This window comes from Micropterus salmoides, unplaced genomic scaffold (genome assembly GCF_014851395.1).
Source record: "Micropterus salmoides isolate LMB-PRFRI ecotype aquatic unplaced genomic scaffold, ASM1485139v1 Ms_hic_scaffold_23, whole genome shotgun sequence".
Classification (NCBI taxonomy): Eukaryota; Metazoa; Chordata; class Actinopteri; order Centrarchiformes; family Centrarchidae; genus Micropterus; species Micropterus salmoides.
The window spans coordinates 15,569,265-15,592,041 of NW_024041484.1; the positions used below are offsets into that span (position 1 = coordinate 15,569,265).

Consider the following 22,777-nt stretch of genomic DNA (forward strand, 5'->3'; position numbering starts at 1 on the left):
TGAGGGAGGAGCAGGGACACATCTACTCACTTCAAGCTCAAGCATGCACATGCTTCTTACAGAGATGAAATAATAGTCTCCATTTTTGATAGTGCCTGTTGCTCATAACCACAGTATTTAGCTGTCTCTGTGTCATTATTTAAAATACTTGTTTTCTCTATGTGAGGAAATCACAGGTAGAACATACAGTGAATCCACTTGAAACTGAGAACTGGTATTATTGGTACCAGAGATTGGTTAGCTAAAGGACAATGATAGGTTTTGACTGAACAGGTTTTGATTTTTGCTGAACTTGCTTTCTGATAACTGGACATTTGCTGACAGTACTGTATGTTGGAGCAGCTTGGAAGACTTACTGTAGCATTGACCTTCATATGCTGGACTCTCCACATTGCTCTAACATCACTTAACTAACTCTCACATTGGTGGACTGTACATTTACTCAAGTACTGTACACTTTCCAGGTGTTTGTACTTTACTTGAGTATTTCTATTTGATGCTACCTAGATTCCACTTCTGTTTCTACTTCTTTGACTACATTTCAGAGTAAAATATTATTAGTAACTAAGAACTTTTTACTCTATACATTTATCTTGACAAAGTAAGATTTTACACACAAAACATATGATTAGTTTGTAAACTATGTTGCATATTTAGTCTAAATCAAAACATTTAAATGCTGAGTACATGTTAATTCAGTTCAGTTATAATGGTCAAATAATAAAATATGTATCATAACATACTTAACACTCTAAAAGAGGCCATTATATATAATAAGAACCTTTACGTTTGATACAGTGGCACATTTTGCTGATGATACGTCTGTACTTGAGTATTTTTACAGCATAGTATTTTACTTTTACTCAAGTAAAGGATGAGAATACTTCCATCTCAGCCCTCACATCAAAAACACATGCTTTTAACCACAAAGACACATTAGTTTCTAATTCTACATTAAACCACATAGACAGGAACAAGGCAGAGTTCAGGGCACAGTTGGTCTTGTAAGATTTAGTTAATCAGGTTATGTGTGTTCCCCTTAATAACCAACCAAAGGAACACTTTCTTTAGGCCTTGATTTGAAGTGCTTATCTTCCCTTACCAAATAGGTTCTTTCAATATGTCATCATCCACCATAAGCATAAATGATGCTTCACCTTAAGGGTAAGATTGGAAGCTGTTACCGATGGCAAAGATTTAGCATTTTCAACAGCAACACTCTGGATTAATGTCTGCAACGTTTCTCTCTCTCTGTGTGCTTGTGTAGAGGATGTTGGAATAGGTCAGGGTGGTGATATAATAAAATCTTAAATAAGGCACACACACACACACAACATGCACCTCTGCATTAACTCTGCCGCATGATGTGGCGCCACACTCAGTAACTATGGCAACGGCACACTGCACTGCACCTCCCTATGTGTGTGTGTGTGTGTGTGTGTGTGTGTGTGTGTAACTGCTCGCTGTGTTCCCTGCGGACAGATTAATTCCCCGCCAGATTCATTCCTTGTCAACTTGCTGAAACAAAAAGTTTCTGTTTTAATTAGTTCAGTGCAGTGTCTCGCTTCATCTATCTGTATAGTGTCTCTCTCTCTTCCTCTCTCTCCTCCTTCTTCACTCTTCCTCTTGCTCTCTAGTGTAATTAAAGACAGTCATTGCAGATAATAGAACCATAATAGTGTGTAATTGCAATAATCAATACACAGTGCATACTAAGGAAATCGCAATTCATCAATCTACAGAAAGGAGGCAGAATATCTCACAGAGCACACGCACACTTGGTCCTCATTCATGTACATTATTATTATTATTTATGCTGTAATTGGTCATGTTGTGTTTGTCTTTAAGTAGCAAACATAAAAACAACTAGATTGTGGCTTTTCTGTACTTGTAGAGTATGCAGATCTTTCTACGTGTTAATGAAAGAGCTTTAGGGGTACTGGTAGGCAAATTTTGTTACCTTTGAACAAAGACAAGGTAGCTGTTTCGAGTCCTTATGCTAATCTAAGCTTACAGGTTGTTGGCTGTAGCTTCATTTTAACATACAGATACGAGAGTGGAATGAATCTTCACATATACAGTAACTCTCGACAAGAATGCTAAAGAGGAAAGAATTGTATTGGCACAAGTAATGAAACATTCAGGCACAACTTTCCCGAAACAAACACACATCAGATATGAGCCACTGGTTAGTAGTGGTAACCAATCAAATGAGTCTTTCCAGCTTTTAGAAAAAAGTTATTTCTGAGATGTCACTCATCTTTTTTTTTAGCCCTATGTATTTCATTTGTTGACTTGTGAATGTGTAGCGTTCAAATGTCTGTATTCTGGGTGCAATGACAAGCAAGCTGTTAATTATGTTAAAATATGTGCGCGCCTACATAAAAATACACACATCCATGAATGCATAAGTTTGCTTTCTTCTTCCTTGTGATTTTCATATTTTATATATTTATTTTAAAAAGTTGCCATCTTCATTTTGGCTATTTGGTAGAGAATAATGCAGCTTTTTAATATCTACAAATCAGTAACTAAGAACTTTAAATGGAGCTCAGGAGGTAGTGCAGTCATCCACTAATCAGAAGGTCAGTGGTTTGATCCAAGGCTCCTCAAGTTTCCATGTCGAAGTATCCTTGGGAAAGACACTGAACCGCAAATTGTGCCTGAAGGCTTTGCCATCAGTGAATGAATGTGTATGAATTATTAGTTCCTTTCTGATGTGCAGTTGGCGCCTTGCATGGCAGCCACCGCCATCAGTGTATGAATGTGTGTGAATGGGGTGTATTGCAAAGTCCATTTACTATTACTCAAATGTCTTTCTGCTTTCAAATAATTATAGCTTCCTTCTATCTTTATTATTTTAACAAACCCTCCTCTATCCATCATGGTATCCCTCCATCTGATGTTTGTTTATGTTCTTGCACTATACACAAAGAGAAGTGCTTCAGCATGTTTGTCGCCAAAGAAGATACTTTGTAAAGTACATTGTTAAAATATTAAAGTATGTTGATTCACTTTAGATTTGTACTGTATGTAGAGTATTTATTTTAAAATATAGGCTGACTCTATATGAGATTTCTTCTTTTAAGACCTCGACCTATAACTAATCTCTTTATATACTAATTGTCATATCATGACATTTATTTTTACAGTTTTACTTTGTCGATAATGATTTTACTAAGTGATTTACTTTTAATGAATCAAAGACACTGGCTTAAAGTTTAAACAAACTTTTCTCTTTCTTACATAAGAACACAAACTAAGCTGCAAAATTACATAACACAGGATATTTTTCTTTTTGTTCTGAAAACGTTCAGCTTTTGTTTGCTAGCTTGCACGCATTAGAGGTGACAAGCCAGCACAGCAATAACTTCCAAAAGGTCAACAGAAAGAAGACTTAAACTGACACAGGAAAAGGCACACGCACACACACACACACACACACACACACACACACACACACGCATGCATCTGTCATTCTCCCTCTCATGTCACATCTGGCTGATCACCTCAGGCTGTGGGTCAGGTGGAGGGAGACCAGGTGGACATGCCCAGACAAATACCCTTACTGGAACAATACTGCCCCCTCCAGGGTGGGCTGACCTCACCTGGAAGCCAGGGAATGGCTGCCTCAGGGGAGCAGAGCCACAGCTGGGCTGAGGAGGGGAAGAAGAAGGAGATAGTTTGACTGTATTTGCGGGTTTCTACTCAGGCAGGATTTCACTGTGTTGCAAGTTTTGACCTTTGCTTTGACGTTGGCTCTCCAAAGGGTTATGCAGCAGTTTTCATAAACCTTTTAATTTCTCTCTTTCCCCCATCCTATCATCTCCCTGGCTACCTCCATGTGTTTCTCTCTTACTGCAGATGTTACTCTACTCAGTCTGCTGCTCGTCATCCTCTACATGTTGTCTTCATCACTTCATTTCTCTGTGTTCCACTTCTCCTCTGAGAAGTGCTGAACTATACAGTAATAGCCAAAAAGGCAAGACCATGCCATAGACACTCCATGTTTTAGCAATAACCTCGAGCATTACTTTTCAGCTATTTTCTCAAGCCTACTCTATTTCCCTGCCACTCCAGACTCTTTATGCTATTCGCATCACCCTCTCCTCTTCCTCTGTCAGTGTATCTCTTGCTTTTACTGCCTCTTTTTACCAGCCTCTCATTTCCTAAAAGTTGTTGCCTTGTACACCCCCAGTCCACTTCCCATCAAACCGAGTGATCCACTGAATATTTCCTCTTCATAGCATCCCCAACAAGGAGGAAGAGCCTCTGACTATGAAACAAATTACTGTCCTTATCCATCCAACTGTGCCATGCATATTAAATTAGATCAAAGAGGGACATTTCAAAGGGCCACGATGGAAAAGAAGAGTCAAAAGAGACGTTTACAGCAGAGGGAGGAGAGGCAGAGGTGGATTATGAGGACAAAGGTTATGGAAACCCCCAGGTGTCCCTGCTTTGAAATCCTTCACCTCACCATATGTTAAAGCGCTAATGAATTTGTGATCTATTTACTTCTGGCAAGTCAGGGTTTGTGGAGTTCAGTAAGCAGGATTTGATGCAGAAGCAACCTGCATTGCTGAATGAGAGAGCGTGTGTGCATGTGTTTGTGTTTACCTTAATTATGTTTTTGTTTCCCGTAAAATCTGAACATTGTGAAGGTCAGTAAATGGCAACCCTACCTGCAGTTAATGAAAACACACGCCAGGTCGTAGATAATGCTGGGAATTATGCTTCCATCTTTTTTTCTACGTTGTTGAACTTTACTTCTCCACATCTCTGTTGTCTGTTGTGTTTATATGCAAAAAAATATATTTTTCTGCATTTTTATGGCAACACTTACTTTTGTATGACGCACATGAAGCAGTAGCTTTCGTAGCAGCACTCTGCACCCCACTCCCCCACCCACGGCCATTTTCCATTCCATTGAGTACTGCTGCAGAGCTCCAGTGACCTGCTCTCAGCAGACATACAGCAGACTTGTCTCTGCTTGTGGGTATGTGTGTGTGTGTGTGTGTGTGTGTATGTGTCATCTCTCAGCCGTGGCCAACATGCAATATTGTACAACACAAGAAGACACATTCCACTGAGCTCACTGCCTGACTGATGGAGGGAGAGCATTTATTTGTATTCAGTCTACACAGAATCCTCAGATATGAGCTCATATCCTGGTTAAGGGCAAAGTGAGAAGTGGGTTAATGCACTGTAAACTCTCACCCGTGAAGTCACAGAATATTCTGAATAGCAGTGGAGAAGCACAACCTACAAAGGTGGCTCACATCGACATCAACAGATTAAGTACATTATCATAAATGTTAAGTCTGATGATATTCTGTGTATGTCATATTGTCAACAAAGTTTGTTTGTGTATCCAAAGTTATATATAGGGTATTGTACCACACATCTCCATTTTTGTCTAATATATATTAAAAACACGTTAACAATAGAAATCATGAGAATTTACACTAATTCATTTGTGTACAGAAATTAATTAGTGAGTGCTGTAAGGCATGTCTGTATAGATTTGTGTAATTATTAACCATTCATTTGTATTATGTGTGTATTATTTTTGTTATTCTTGACATATCACACTTTTTAACCATCAATATAACAGAATATTTCAATGTATTGCATATTTTTTTCTTGCAACAAATAGAAATTAAACTTGTCATCAACAGAAGTGGTACTAAATGAAGAGCCGTTTGGGAGCCGTAGAGCTGGCTCTTGGAAAACAAGGGTTCCATAAGATCCGGCTCCCTTCAAAGAGCTGTAATTCTCATCACTAATTATCATGAACATTGGTACTAAAGTTGATTTTAAGTCACTATCTATTTAAATAATGTTTGGTAAAAACTACTGTGACCAGCTTTTTTATGAAAGTACATTTTCATGAACTAATTGGTCCCAGGTTAAAGAAGTCAGAAAGTATTGTGGGTGATACCCTAACACCCTGTCTTTTCATTGGATTTGTTGACAGTAACAAACCTTATAATTTAAGGTTAGCATAATAGAACTCATATCTAGTTTACATAGAAAGATGGTGATGTTTACATGCAGCCAGTATTCTTCAGTATACTGAACAACATTGTTTCTCTTTCCAATCACATTAAATACATTCTGAAAGTAACATTTTGGGCTACTTTAACTGTAAAATGTACTGTACTGCATGCCTGAATAAACTCTGTACTGTCCTTCACAGTCCTGATCTGTAAATCCAGTTCTGCTCTGCTCACTACAGCTGGATTAGGTTTAGCTGTGCAGAAAAAGCACATAATCATAAGGCTTGCGGCAAACTCCTTTAACACAGTAACCTTTATAACTGAACTGTCTTTTGTTTTCAATAAATATTGTGTGTTTTTCACTACGAACAGCCGACATCTGGACAACGTCAGTTATTTTATGCTCACCTGTGTTTCTCAACATAGACAGAAATGCTAAATTCAGATGCTGAGTATTCATAATTACCCCACAGAGCGGTACAGAGGTTGTCTGTTTTAACCATGCACCTCAACACACGGTCAGTTCTGTCTATTTTACCACTCTACTTTCTGAGATGCGGTCATGTTTAATTGGTGGAGTATATTCTAAATTCCCATGCTTTTACAAAGCAGTATCATTTCACAGAAACACCTGGATTTACAAGTCAATAGCTTAACCTCTCTGTTGTTTGTGTTTCGCAGCCAAAAACAAGTTTGGACTGCCAAGTGAGAGGGCTCTGTACAAATGTGTAGGATGGAGTGCAGCAGGCAGGCAGGCACCCTGATAAATCATGCAAAATAACTAAACATTCAGATAAATGAATGATGGTGCACACACACACACACACCACAGTGTAGAATTTTTTTGTTAAAATAGTGAAGGTTTTGTTTTCCCCCTGAGCACTGCATCATCATATATGCACAAATACTCTCTAGACTTTGCTTTAACAAGTTCTGTCAGAGTGTTGGAGCACACCGACTGAGAGGGATGTTTGAAAACTAGGCATGACTTCATGCAACTTGATTCTTAAAAGATTCCTCCTCTGCATTGAGCTGTGAAGGTGATTACAACAATTCCATCAGTAGTAGACTTTTTCTGTCTGAGTGACAGAGACACACGCTTGCAGGCAGGAAACCTATGTCTACCCCTGATGAATTCAAAAAGTTGCTCAGTCGTACGACCTCATTCCCTGTCTCCCTCTATCTCTGTCTCTGTGGTCTCTGAAACATTGAAAAGGCAAGTGTGGACAGCTGCTGCCCTTGTCTAATCTAAAAATCCCACATGCATGTAAACCATACCTCCAAGTCAGACACATGCTCATCACTCCTGAGATACGAAGGGTTCTCTTTTGTTATCAACAAACTTGATCTATTAAATCTGCATGAGCTACTGTGTATTCATGATATAGTATATATACTGTAGCTACATAATGTACAGTCAGCATTTTAACTGACTGAATGGCCTTTAAAGTCATCATTAACATTATTGCTGCCTTACATTTCCTTACATGTACTACACCTAAACAACATACAATCTGTAGAATATGATGCTCTTAATCATACACTCATTTTAATCTAGTCTATAATTTGCAAACATGAAAGAAGCATTTGTTGTATACTAAGGGAGAGGTCTCACTTGTAGACCAAAAATCTTGTTTCTGTGAGGTTATTAACTCACATTTCTACATGTGTATCTCTAGTTTTCTCTTTGTGTTGATTATCGGATTTACTGTGACACTGTGTCTTCTTAAGCACAGTGAGGAGAACTGGTTTTGTTCATTATTTTGATATCCTTTGTCGGCTTCAGAGTGGTAATTGGACACACACTCATGACTAATTCTATCAGCCCAGACTTCTGCGGTATCTCAATTCTCTGCTCTGGTGCAGCTTGTCCCAACAAACCAGCCCTCACGCTGCAACCGCTGTTTTCTTCTGTTGCCATGACAGCTCGTATCTCAGTGGGAGACGGGACGTGGCATGGTTTATGAAATGAATTTATCATGACAAAAATTGTCTGCAAGAGCCAAGCGTGCCGAGTGTATATACAACAGGGGTATGGATGTATGTTTGTGCGCTTTTGTCTATTTCTGTTTTGTGCACACTGTGGCTTATCCTGCCTATGTGCATCACTGCTGTGTGTGTGTGTGTGTGTGTGTGTGTGTGTGTGTGTGTGTGTGCATGTATTTGTTTGTTCGTATGTTTGTACTGCTAAAAGGCTTGGCACAGAGTAGACCTTTTGTAGTTGGCAGCAGTGGGCACTCTGCCCAGCTTGTATGGTTTATGGATGCGAGTCAGAATTGCATTAGCCTCCGGCCAGAGGAAGACTGCCCATCTTCCTGGTGTGAAACGCAAATAAATGTGCCAACACTGACGGCATTAAACAGAAATTGATACAAACATCAAAGCTGTCTGACACACATCTCATGCTGTCAGTCTATCAATAGTTACATGAACACCACACAAAAGAAGGCAGGAGTGCAAATGAAATACCAGCATGGGAAAACAAGCCTTTGAGGCTGATTTCACGCTACAGCACCAGGTGACATGTCCTGATTCTGAAAGTTTAATTGTAAAATGTGCCAAAGTGTAGGTGGTCAAAGTTCAGCTCAAAATTACTAACGCGTTTAAGACAAAAACACTCTGTTTGAGCTCAAGCTAATGATATTACTGTAATATACCCACCAATTATACGGAACACTGTGTAAAATAATCATTTCTGAATTTTAACTGAAAGCCTCAACTTTACATAATTAAAGTGCCATGTGAGAAATCGCACAATTAACAGAGTGCCTTACAACCAGCGGCGAAAGTAATGTTTGATTCTCTTAACCTCTGTGATGGAACCAGTGGAGCAAGAAAAGGAGGTGGAGAAATGAAGATTTCAGAAGTGCATTAAATCTGTATTTTATCAAATTAGAAGTAGAAGCTCCTTGAAAAGCTGCCAGGAGGCATGAATGGTGAATGACCATGGCTCTTCCAAACAGAATATTAATAGGTAATTATACTTACTTGTACCTCCATTGCGTACATCATCAGTGGCCTTGGCAGTAACACAGTAGTTATGGAACTGATATAGGTCACATAAAGGGTTCTCCATAGTTTTTTTTTTTTTTTTTTTTTAAACTTTTTTCCCATCTTAATTTTGGAAGGAGAAAGGATGGCAAGAAGAATTTAATTCCCACTTAGATTAAACTATTATATAACCAAGGATGTAATTACCTGTGATTTATTTTTATTGGGCTGTCAGTAAAGTTGGCCAGCCAGTGGCATTCCTAATGAATGAGGACCACACACATACACACACACGCACACACACACACACACACACAAATAATGCACACAATGTTTTACTCTTCCATTTTTCCTCCCAGTTCACCCACTCAGCCATCAAAACCCAACTCTTCACCCACCCTTCCTTCGGCACTTCGGATGCTCTTGCTTGTTTTTTTCATCTTTTTCTTCCTCCTTCTTCTTTTTTTATTTGTTCTTTCCATTGACTCCCAAATGCACATGATTGTTTTCTGGTTAACCTACAGCATGAATTTAATCAAAGCTCACTTTCGTGTCTGCACCTCTCGTGACGAGGGGAGGATTTAGGCCCGCTTGGAGAAGGAGTGCAATTAGCTGAGACAAGGCTAGTTAATCTTCCCCATCTGAATACCCCAAACAGGTCCACAACACCTTTTTGTTTCTAATCACATCTGCTGCTGAAAGACAGTAGGGCTCGTTCACCCATTATGTAATTGAGCCAGGGAAGCAATCAAGACTGTAATGTGGTGAATGTTTACAGAGTGAGGTGTTGTTGTGGTAATGACTCATTAAGGTTTTGTTCTCCTCAAACTCTGAAATGAAATCAGTATTGACACAAGTAGCTTCTTTTCACACTGAGGCCCATTTTACGGTATCAGGGGAAGACATTGAGATACAGAGAGATATACACACAGAGACAAACTCACCTTTGACTGTACAGTGAGAGTGGTCCTGATTGATGCGCCCTCCTGAACTTCCTTAACTAAGCTAAGCTAAGCTTACTTAGCTAAGGGTCAGCAGCAGGGCAGCACATAGCTCAGATGGCCCTGAGGCCGAACCAGAATATGCCACCTTTTACTCTACCAGCATCAGTATACCATCTCTCACACACTGTAGTTTGAATGAACAAGTTTTAAGTTTCATTTATTGACAACCATGTGCTTCAAACCTGCTCTGCTCTTAACGGTAGTAACATTCACGGTGAGGCACCATAATATCAAATTGGACAAATGAGAACAAACATTATGTGTGACTGATGAAAATGGCACTTTGCTGACACCATGCATTCTCATGAAAGCAGAAGTAGCCCTCAATTTAGCAATTTGATCCACTCTGACTGCAGAGTGAACATTTTGAAAGTGCATTTAAAATATGCACCTCCTTTGATGGAATTGAAATGGCACCTGGGAAATATTCAGACATGAGTTTCTTCTAGCTTTGAAGTTTGATCAGCCTGCTTTGTCTCATTGTAAGAGGGGTGCGAAATTCTGGTTGTCTAGTAAAAGACATATACGTGTATTGCAGATGTATTTGAGGCAAGACTGTTTATTTAACCTGTTTAGCTACTGGTACACAACTTAAGAGAGTGTGTGTGTGTGTGTGTGTGTGTGTGTGTGTGTGTGTGTGTGTGTGTTGAGTTATACGATGTCAAGACTGACAGCTGGCTAAACCCTATTAAACTCACCACATTCCTGGGGTCCACCATTAAAGATGACCCAATGCCCCTCAACATACACACAAAACACACACACACACACACACACACACACACACACACACTGCAACAACTGAGACAGATTTATCATCTATCCTCTCCTTTCTGTTTTGAGAAGGTGTTTCCTCTCAAGCTATTTTGGTTGGGGTTTAATGTGTGAGTATACAGACCTTGAATAGAGAGGTATTTTGTGGAATTCAAGAACTCACATATCAACAAATTGACCTTGTTTGTGTATGGTACTTTTGTCATCTGGTATTTTGCTCATTTGATTATACATAATCTATTGTTAGGATGGATAGAATATTGTGTAAAGCTACTGTGCAAATGCATTTGACGTCACACCAAGGATTATTTAAAAAACTTTGCCATTGCCACATGGAAACAGCCATTAACAAATGAAACAAGCAGTAAAAGACTGGGCAGGTAAGGTGTCAGTGTTATTTGTGCCACTATTTACAGAAGTCATTCAAGGGTTGACTTCTGTCTGCAAGTATGTGTGTAGGTGGATTTTCACATTCCTTCTCAAGGAAGAATCAACTTACAGTATGATTGTGGGTGATGGCAGATTTAACCTTCAAATCCTTTATATAATTTAACTGTTTATTCTGTCACCCAGAGGTGAAAGCTTGTCTGTGTCTACACCTCCATGCACTACACACATGCGCATACATGCACTGTAGAACAGTAGCAGTGCATTCCTAGGAGGGGCAGAGCTCATCAGATACCCCTATCCCTCTGTCTATCTGCCTTGCTCTTTGTCTATTCCTCTGTCTGTCTGTCTGTCTGTCTATCTCCCTTTCTCTCTCTCTCTCTGAGCCAACAGGTTGCAGGAGCCTCACCCCCACCCTTCTTCCTAAACTTTTCTGTGCTTCAGCAGAGCCCAGGAAAGAAAGTCTGCCATTCATCGACTCTTATACACATTGAAACACACCTACCCCTCTTTCACTCAGATACAGACACACAGATACGGACATTGATCCTCATGTACCATTCAGTCGACTATCTCTGATAACACCCTCTGCAAGAATACAATATCAATTCCAGACTTTTTCCCCCTGACTTGGATGACATTTCTTTGGTGTATTTTGGGGGATATTTTTCCCCTGTCGACCGTCAAGAGGTCACCTGGATTGGGAAGATAACGATGATTCTCTTGTTTGCAGTGGTAAGTGAGAATGTGTGGGCTCATTTTAGGGCCATAGTCAAAACCCATTACTTTAACTGCACTTTAATGTGGTGCTTTAGAGAGTAGTTTTGAATTCTTAACTGCCCAGATACCCTTTGTTACAGGCTAAGTGTCTGGATTAAGGCCAACATGTTTTATACTGAGCCTTTACTGCTTGCTGTCTGTACTTGTTGTCTGAATTGTCTTTTTGTGATAAGGTACAGTAATTGCTGGAAATGTGCCATTCCAATCAGTCTAAGAACATGCACTTGCAAATATACACGTTGTCCATGCAGTGCAGATGTCCTGCATGCATGTGTGTGTGTCTTTGGCACGAGCGCTCTGCTTCTCTGCAGAAGTTAATGCAAAGATGTTATACTTCCAAACTCAGTAGGAGCATAAAAACAAGATGCCAAGCATTTATAGTAATGTCAGCTCTAGTGCATTCATGAATAACAAAAGCATACCAGGTTGTTGTCAGGAGATGAAACTATGTAGAATGAACTGTATGAATCCCTTGCATAGACTTGTCTGTGTTGGCTGACAGCAAATGTAAAGTGATATTCGGACCGGATGCAGCAGCTTGTGAACTGTGTGTAAGTGTGTGTGCTTTCATTTGTTAGTGTGTGTTTTAGCTATAGATTGTATTGCACCAAAGATATATGCTATTATACACTATATTTCTGAGCTCTGTGTGTGTGTGTGTGTGTGCCTTTTCTCTGTTACCAGTTTCCCACCTACAGGGATAATCCATTCTGTGAAGTGGTGAGGTGGAAAATGCCATTATGTAGAAATAGCTGACATGCAGTTGGACTTGCAGGACACATGATGTGTGTTCATGAGTGAGTGTGTGTGATAAAAGGAGATAGGGAACAGAGACAGTAAAAGTTCATTTTGTAACATTATTTAATCCTCTTGGGACAGTGATAAAATAAAGGCCTCGGACACAATAGACGCACTTCCTCTAGAGGCTGGACCAAGTGCTTGTGATCCCAACATGGTGTGAGTGATGAATGCAAGAAGTTTTTTTTTATGTGGGATCATTGCAAGCATGTTGTCTGAGTATCAAACTCTGGCTTTTGATTGCAGACATTACCGGAATGTCTTGAGGTATTGTTAGAATGAGCTGGGGTTTTTAGCATAGTTATATGGATGGCAATGTCTTGCTGTCAGTCAGTAGGTCCACCACTTTGGTCCAAACAGCAATATCTTAACAACTATTGTATATTGATAGTCTAAATTTTTATAGTCATGATATTCATGGTCTGGCCCCCCTCCCATTCGGACTGATTCCTAACCGTCGTGGATCTGGTCGTGCCATCACAACCATTTATCTAATATTGGGTGCGATTGATATGATGACCGACAGTGGAGCATCATGGGTCCAGATTTGATTAGTTACCTTTTGGTCATAGTTTTCGTGCTCTGATTGGTTGTAGGCCTGAACCTGCATCCAGGTCCACCCAGTGCAAACGACCAGAATTACAAAACTCAGATCACACTGTGAAAATAGGCAGTGCTGATCAAATATAAATCAAGATTGTCTTACTGGTTTGCCTATTGTACTGTTTAGCTATAATTTGAGATGGTGTGTGACGAGGCCCCATTTTTTTCCTGCTTTAAAACGAACCAACACCACCCCAGTCTGAATGTGTTGCTCAGCGCTTTGTCACATGTTTTGTTTCTGCAATTAGATGTAGGTCTTTTCAATTGCATCCAGGTGCATTTTGGTCTGCGCCAGTTAAAATGCCCCTTTGAAATCGTAAATCGAGAGATTTGTGAAATAGTCTGGTGACTAATTAGTAAATGCGAGCATGCTAACTAAGATGGTGAACACTGTAAACATACCTGCTAAACATCAGTATGTTAGCATTGTCATTGTGAGCATGTTAGCATGATGGTGTTAGCATTTACTTCAAAACACTGAATCTTAGTCACATTGCAGTTTATGTAGGGGTGGATCTTGTTTTAACTACACTGACGTAACACATTTATGTCAAGCTTAAACCAATGCTCCATTATTTTCTGCTTTATTTTTACACATTACTGAACATTAGGATTTACTGCTTGCTTCAGGAAACTTTTTACACTTTTGGCCTATGATAATATGAAAAAAAGCTTTCAAATTGTTTCATCAATTTGAAGCCATCGTAAAAGGTTCTGCTCGCCTGCTGCTTTGCTGAATACCCATGCAAACCTTTAAATTTAAAAATTACCCTGTAGGATACATACAAGGCAGCTGTGGACTTCTGTACTTGCTGTCATTCATCAAAACACACGTTTGTTCTTTTTGCACTTCAGTAATAAGAAGATACATGCAGAGACATATCTTAGATCTGCATTGGTATGTGAGGGGGAGAGTATAGTTTGGCTGTGTTACATTAGAGTTCAAGCCCTACCAGCTCTTTCTTCCATCTGCAGAGGTTGTAAACTAGTCAGCCTTCAGCCGATCTGTTTTTTTTTTGGACCAGGTGGTCAAATCACAGCCGGAATTCAGAGGAAGCATTGGAAGTGATGTATTGGTGGATAGCTTGAAGAATGAAATGTGAATCTTTAAAGCCAAAAGAAATCTGTTATATTTTCATCTCATGTACAGTAGTTGAGTGGAGGCAAATCTCTCTTTGATGTTATGCTTATGAATTTGCAAAGCCACATGCCCATACAGTACAGACACATACACTTATGTGGAGACGTGTATGGGTTAGCAAGCTAATGTAAAACATAACAGCAAGAACCATTTCGTAGATCACAGTTAATGCGCTGAACGAGTTGCTCTCTGATGGGGGTTCACTCATTTCAAATGTGATAATCTCTTACTGTTGCATGATTCCTTTGCCAGCGTAGTGTGCTGATTTAAGTGTTGGATTTACTCTGCTTAGGCATCGATTATGCTCTTACTGTTGATACATTCCTGTGCTCCTCAGTACACATTTAAGGTTTTAACACTCGTATGCATTTTAGCTGCAGGATCCCTGAGTGGAATTCGAAGTGGACCATTGAGCAGCACGATTGCAGTAGAGATTCTACAGTGAGTTAATATACTTGCTTTTAAATATCCCCTTTCAATGTACACTTCTCAGTGGGAGATAATATGCCAGTTAAGCAACTGCAACGTTTCAAAGGTACGGAATTGCCTCCACTCAGTTTATTATACCAAGTCAAGGGCTGTAGCCTTAGGGCAAATCTCCATCACGCTAACCTGAAGTTTTCTCTGTCGCTCAGAAGAAAAAAGAGGATATTCTGTATTTTCTGTAGAGCGTTACTGTACCTCCACTTACTCTCATGGACAGCTAAACTCTCCCTCCATCTTGATTGCTGTGAGGAACAACTGTGCTTTCACCAGTGAGGCTCATCTGTCAAAATGTACCTGTCCGGCTGTCATTTCTTAGAAACACTGCCAAAGACAATCTCTATTCCCCCGTCTCCCACACAATGGAACTTGATAATGTTGATTTCTAAAGTATTGGTAAAAAAGACAGCTGAACTGTAGCTTGAGGGCCTTACATGTAGCTTGCTTGCATTATACCACCACATTTTGGATTACAGATAAGATCTGGAATACAGATATGTGATTGTGTTTTCATCTATCTCTGTCTTTGTAACTGTATGATTTGCACACATGCAGGTTGAGAATTGAATTCACATGGTGCCCTTTTCCCTGCAACTTTGCCATGGTGTCGCCATATTGTGGTCAAAAGTGAAATACTAAAACACACACGCACATGCACAAAACATAACACAAGGCAGGTGGAAACTGTAATTAGACACACTTGTTGGCTGATATTACAGATTTGCCATGGGGGCTACATTTTTTTGACCAAGTGCAAGGTTGTATGCACACACATCGGAAGCGATTAGCCATGCTGTTTCAGGCTTCTGTAGATCTGTAGATCACCTCTGCAGTATGAGTTCCAGGGCATTGGAATCCTAAGTCTAGGACAGGTGTGCAAGGTTCAAAAGGCTTGTCCAATCCAAACATCTTTTGCACCTGTGGAATTACACAAGAGCTTCCTCTAACCTTTCGCTCTGCTTGAATGTACTGAAAAGGACTGTTCTTCTCTCCTTTTCAAGCTGCTTTAAATTAAAGCTTTCGAGTTACCATTGTCTTGATATTCATGTCATATCAGCAGCAGAGATTCAACAGACTGATCAATCATATTTTGACATCTTTGTCCTCATATTCACCAAGCAGCACAAAGTTTGACTGAAACGTAGCCTAAATCAAAGTGTTGCAGCATTTATGAACTGTCATTTTCAAATAATAAGGGTTCTTCTCTTTCAGTGATGAGACAGTTTATCTTACTTGCTTGAGCTTATAAAGGACATTCTCATATTCACAGCTTTGTATGTATTAATGTGGCCTTTTAAATCTATATATCTCATGTTCTTATCAACAGCCATTTGTACCACCAAAATGGGCTTAAAGCAAAACATGGTATGACCTCACAAAAATTATTATCTTGTATAAAATTTTGTGTTTCATGAATTTTATGTCACCGTTTTAAGAAAATAACTTTTTTTTTCTGTAGAATTACCATTTGTTGCATCAAGCTTTTATTATACTTATTTGCTTGATGTTTGCTTTGACAATATTGTCAAAGCAAACATCTGGAGGATTGACTAGCTATACATTTTTCTGTATGAAAGTGAAACACAACTTGGTTGCAATGCTAAGTTCCCTAAGATGCAGCGAAACACTATGTCAACAAAAGAGTAGCTTACATCCAGGTCAATCTGCAGGTTCAGTTTGAAAGAAACTCTGCCATGTAATAACTGCTTTTTATAGCTAGGTTAATACTGGACAGTTTAAAAGCCCTTTTGAACTTTATGCTACCCTAATGTACATTCAAATATTACTATAACAATAAATAAACAAGAAAACAATTGGATTTCTCTTGATTGTATAGATAATTCCATATAATTGCAGATGTTGATATACTTTACAGTGTAATGTTGATGAGATTCAGATTCACAAGACTCATGAAAAAGTTATGTTGACATGACATGTAATGTAAAATGTAATGTGTGTTTAAGTCTGTTTCAAAGACTACAGCATATGCGATATTCCGTACAAGTGCTTACCAAGACATCATTGTGTCACTGGAGGTATAAAACTCTACGACTCTGCAACATTCATGATTCCTTTAAATAAATTAAAAGTAGATGATTATGTTTTATCTTTGTGTGCCTCTAATTACTTTTCCCCACTCTCGATTCTTCTGTATACTTTCAGATAAGAGGAAAGAAGAGTTGGTATTGATGATTTTGGAGTGGAATTTAGGAAGGTGATTTGTGAAGAGAAGAACTGGGAGGAGGAGCAGGCGATCAAAGGAAGAGGAGGAGAGGAAGAGTATGGGCTGCTCTTCTGTGTGGATATTTCTACTGTCCTTCTCTCTCTCCCATCAAAGTGTCACAGCACAAGCTGAAGGTAACAGTTGACATTCCTACCCCCACAGGAAACACTCAAACACACAATTCATTAATTTGCCTCTGATGTTCCAACTCTTTATTGTTTTAACCACCCATGTAGAACCATTTAGCTTTCATATTTACTTTTACTCTATCACTTATTCAGTCATTAATTTATTCAACATTTCAGTCTGCGCCTTATGGTGCCATCATTTGCTTAATTCTGAGTCAAAGCCATATGTCTGATTTTCAGCAGTGTGCACAGATCTATGAATTAGATGACTTGGATGCTTAGGCCAAAGAAAGGGCAGGTGCTCAATGAACACAGTCTGTGCAAGTGCTCCATCATTAAATCTCCACACATGGGTTGGCACACGGGGCAGACACTAACCCAGCTCCAGTTTCTCTCCAGACTGTGTCTAGTCAGGGAATTTAAACATCTGCTAGCCTCATGTACAGTACAGCAGTCTGTCGGCCAGCCTGTCAAACCCATCCCTTGGATACAGATCCTTGGCCTCAGGTGCTATTGGATGTCACCAAAAGGTCAATCAGCCAATCAAAAGTTAGATTTCCTCCACCTGGAATGTGGTTGGCAGAAGTTGTTGGGCAGAATTATGGAAAGATATAAATAGCCCAAGGTCATATCTAAAGCAACTGCTACTTTGTAACTGTTTTCATTGTTTATTCTTGACAGTGTTAATCCACATGCCTGTAGCAACCCTTAGGGTGTAGTATTTTGTATTACACACAGAGGGAGGTCAGTTTAAAATCAATGAGCCAATTGACACCTTATAGCTCCATTAATCTTTCTTATTTTTTTTTGTTACTTTTTTTTAACAATGCATTAAATGACTGTGAGGAACCCACAGAAATGTATCATCCCACTGGACAGCTCTAGTGAGCTTTTTGGCCTATTTTAGGTCAGTATTGTTTTACAGCGTAAAAATTTCAGGTGGCCACAGGCACGACTGCAAAAGGCGATTGATGCTCCATGTTTGCAAGGCAAGTGCTAAAGTTAGCCAACAGGGGACAGCGGAGTTAAACTGAAGTATCACCTTAAAAAGTTGTAGAGAACTTGTACACATACAGCGGACACAGAGCTTTTAGCATTAATTTCAGGTAGCCTTTCTGTTTACATGACAAATGTAGGCCTCTCCTTACCTATGTTTTGGTCTCCACCAAATTCTGAGGGAAATATCTGACTCTATAGCTGCTAAATGTTCCACTATGTTCACCAGCTAACTTAGTTGCTAATATTCTTATTCTGCCATTTGGTGCTACCCTCAAACAAGGTGGGTTTTAGAGTTGATAATTCTCTGTGGGGTTTATGGTTGATCACTACAAGTGACCCGTTTCACATTTTTCAAAGTCTAAAGCTGATTTTGCCAAAGTAACAGGAAACAGGAACATTTTTTTTTTTTTTTTTATTGAGAAGATTCATTTACAATTTAAAGGCATAGCATGACATTAATACCTCTCAGTTTGCATACAAGGCACACAAGATAGAAAGAATAACGTATAATAACTTAAAGTGTGTTAAAAAATAAAGAGTAAATATATAAAAGGAAAGAGTAAATAAATAAATATGGATAAATAATAAAATAAAATAAAAGGTTGCTAGGGGTCCTCAAACATCTTCAGGCATGGAGGAGAGATCTTGCATGTTTCCCTTTCATTAGTTTTAAAGCACAAAGATGATTGACGATGAGGTCCTGTTTGAAGACAGAAAAAAGGGGGTTTGTTTTTCTTCAATTGGAGGTATGGATGAAAAACTTTGCCATCAATATCATATTGTTCAAAATTAAGTCAGTCTTATTGTCCTTCATAGTAACACCAAACACAATATTTTCTGAGGAGTTAGTAGTTGGGTTTTGGTTGAGTGAAAGTCCTGTGAGTCTTCCCAAAAGGTTTCACAGTACATACAGTGGAAAAACAGGTGATCAGTTGTTTCAATTTCAGTTTCACATGGATGGATATATATCGCTCATAATCTTAAAATGGACTCCTTTGTCTTGGGGCTTACAGGGTACTTGAAATAGTTGGTTCTAAATTTCTTAATGTCTGATTCAGAGAACAGCTGGAGTATGGAGTTTCTGTTTGATCCTATTGGGAAGAGTATTTTATTAAGGTGAATACAAATTAATTTGTTTGAAAACCCCTCATCCAGGAAATCCCGACCATTGAGTTGGAGTGTGGGTAGATTTAATACAGCCGTTGTATTTCCATGTTTTGGATTAACCCTTTAATTGATGGAGGAATTGCTTTTATTATTTTGTCAAATTGGGCACATGTTGTATTTCGAGCAGAAGCTATCATAAGTTAGCCAGCATCCCTGGTCATCTATTAAATGGGCTACTGACCAGATATTTTTATCCATCCAATGCTGTAAGTTGAGAGATTTGCAGTTACATAGCACATATCTGTTGTTCCAGATGGGAGTTTGATGTGGGGTGAAATTGTGCATGTGTGTTTCCAGCACAAAAGTACCTGTTTGTGAAATGAAGATAGTTTGACTGGCAATTTTTCAATCTGAAAATCACATTTAAGGACAAACTCTATGCCCCCCAACAAATGGGAAATTTGGAGCAAGCTGCTTTCACTGTTGAGTTTGTATTGCTTAATGTTATTGCTCTAACGAAAGATTCAACTAAAACATGTTTTTTAACTCATGTGAAATCGTGGATTTTTTTGTTGCTCCAATCAGATAAAAATCAAACAGTCTATATTTACCAAAACATGACCTAATTGCAGACTACAATGATAAAGAACATATTAGGAGGTGATGAGACAGCATAGTGTAGACCCAAACAAATGTGCAAACAGAATTTAGAAACAACCACCAGTTCAGAACCGGTCCCTCTGGTTGACCTAGTTGTCAACTTAGTGTCAGTCAGCTGATTAGTAATACCCTTTATGGTCACATATGTGTTTTTCTTTTCAACAAAATAAGGACTGCATGAAATTCAAATTAGAACCACAACATTATGAATAGAGTAGTAGAATGACTTGCTTGTTTGCTGTCTGTCCCAAAGGGGTGGGTACATGGCTCTGGAAAGAGATCATGGGGGAATTATTGTGTATTTATCACATGGACTGGGAGATATTTGGTATTTTGTTCATTTAATATTTCTTTCCCACACTTTGTAGATTATCTGCAAATTACTGCAGTTTCTTCTTCTTAGAGGAACTTTTACATTCATTTGTCTGGATAAAATCTGGTGCCTGATGGCCCTTTGACTTTCTTAGACTTGTGCTCTCTGTTGGTTTGCATCTTTTCTTTTGATCTTGTTGGCGCTTATTGCAGTGGTGCATCATTATTTCTTAGGCTATTTCCTGGCAGAATTTTATGCAGCGTATGCTGTAGCCACTGAGCTACATCTAATGCATAAATCAATGGTGGTCTAACACAGAGGTGTATACAACCTTTGAGATATCAGTGTTGATAACCTTCAAGAAAACCATTCCTAATCCCTCAGCATGTGTTGTCTTCTTATCCTTGGCATGTGGTTTCACCTGCCAGCCCAGACAGACAAACTTCTGGATAATTGATCTTGTTTTCAACCTCGGTCTGTGTCTGTCTGACAGAGACCAGCATCCAGTTGCTTCCTTCCGCAAAGTTTCCACCATGTTTTATGTGCGTTTACAAGAAATCTGTGGAGTAGAAAATGTACCCCAGTAAAAAGAATAGCCACATGTGTATGCTAGGGTCCTGCTCAACTCAGGATAAAGAGGATAGATATTGTTGTATCCTGCAAATTTGCATCAGTGGTTTTAACTGTTTTTTTTATCAGCTAAATATATGACTCTAAAGCTCCAAGGCAAAGATAGTAGCTCAGTATTAGAGAGGGCTCCAAAATGGTATTCCCAATAATCTTTTGTTTCCTCGATGTGTGGCCAGAGATGTATAGGTGTGTGAGAGAGAACACAATGTTAGGTTGCCATGGGCTGGAGACATATGTCACCCCGAGTGAATGCTGGGATTGCAGCCAAAGAAAGAAGGGTGAGATAATAGAGGCGAGAAAGCTCTGTAATGAAATAGAGGATAGCACAGGAGCTGAGTTATCACTTACAGAACAATCAGTGGTGCCTATCTCTCATTCACTAGCCTAATCAATGCTGTCGTCACTGTGGTTTATTGCATATGTAATGCCAGAATATTGACTCAGTGGGCGTTTGCACACGCAGCAGATTTTTGTGTGGGGTTTGTGCCTTTGCTAGTACAGTACTGTATATTTATGTGGGAATGTGTGCAACTGTGTGCATCTGAGACAGCGTTTCAGGAGATAATGTATGTGTGAATGTGTGTGTGCATGTAGTCAATGCATCAGTGTAATTTTTTTGTGTGAGTCTGGCCTTTTAACTCCACATTAAAACGCATCTGAATCCTGCCAAATACAGCAGATCCTTATGTTCAATGCGATTGTTTGCCTGAGCAAGGGGGCTGACCCTGATTTTGGGTGTGTTTACCTTATTATTCTAGGCGTTTCTCATCGCTGTACTAAAGTTTTATTGCTGGAGTGCTCAGAATATTGATAGGCTCTTTGGCTCACTTGTGTCTCATTAAAAATTCAAGGGGATTTGTGTGGTGCTCTGGCTGCATGACAGAAGCAATTGAAAGGAAAAATCTCAACAGGATGGAACAAGTCTGCTATCTGGTGGTCAGAGAACAAGGAATAAATCATGAGTTATGCGGCTTGATTGCCAGCCGTAACCTTTAACCTTAAGAAAGATTTACTTTGGATTTTGCCCAAATTCTTTTGATTATGAAAGTTTAGGACAAGCTAACTTATATCTTTCAATCGTGCATTCCCCTTCTCCCCACTCCTTGATGTCCCCACTTCTTCCGTTCTCTTCCCCTCAGCATGCAGGACAGTGGTGCAGGCAGACATTGTCTTTCTGGTGGATGAGTCATGGAGTGTGGGCCAGACCAGCTTCTCCAGTGTCAAAGAATTCATCTCAGCCGTCATCTCCACCTTCCAGGACAGTGTGGTGGGAACTGAAGGGGTCCGCTTTGGAGTCACTGTCTTTGGGGATGTCCCAAGGTAAAACTAAAATACCAACCCGGGCACAACATATCAAAGAGTAACACACTGCACATGCATATTTAAATAATCACCATCAAGCCAGACTCAATTAACTTCACCACAGGTGATTGTTACATCAAAATTTCAAGTTAAGAGTCCCAGGAGCTCAAATCAGTTATCAACTATTTGTATTAGCTATTCCATTATTTCTACATGATCCAGTTTTGCTGTCCCTGTAATCCTTTCAGAATGCGGATTGCTTTGACAGACTACAGCTCACTGGAGGAGGTCCTCAGGGCCATCAGAGACCTCCCCTATCAGGGTGGATCCAGGAGGATTGGTGATGCCCTCCAGTTTCTGGTTGACCCTGTGTTCAGCCCGGTCATCAGTCGAGACACTGCCCCAAAGGTACAATGCCTTAACCAGGGAGATGTGAAAACCCATTCACAGA

At 39.5% G+C, this 22,777-nt stretch overlaps 1 protein-coding gene across 1 annotated transcript in view; it reads left to right on the forward strand.

Moving 5' to 3' along the window:
* Nucleotides 1–11,600: 11,600 nt before the first annotated feature.
* col7a1l (collagen type VII alpha 1-like) overlaps nt 11,601–22,777 on the forward strand; it is a 62,671-nt gene continuing 51,494 nt past the window's right edge. Inside the window, 4 exon segments of the mRNA XM_038739148.1 lie at nt 11,601–11,893; nt 17,127–17,321; nt 22,164–22,344; nt 22,575–22,734. Coding sequence (XP_038595076.1) covers nt 17,246–17,321; nt 22,164–22,344; nt 22,575–22,734 — 417 coding nt within the window. The 5' untranslated portion in view covers nt 11,601–11,893; nt 17,127–17,245.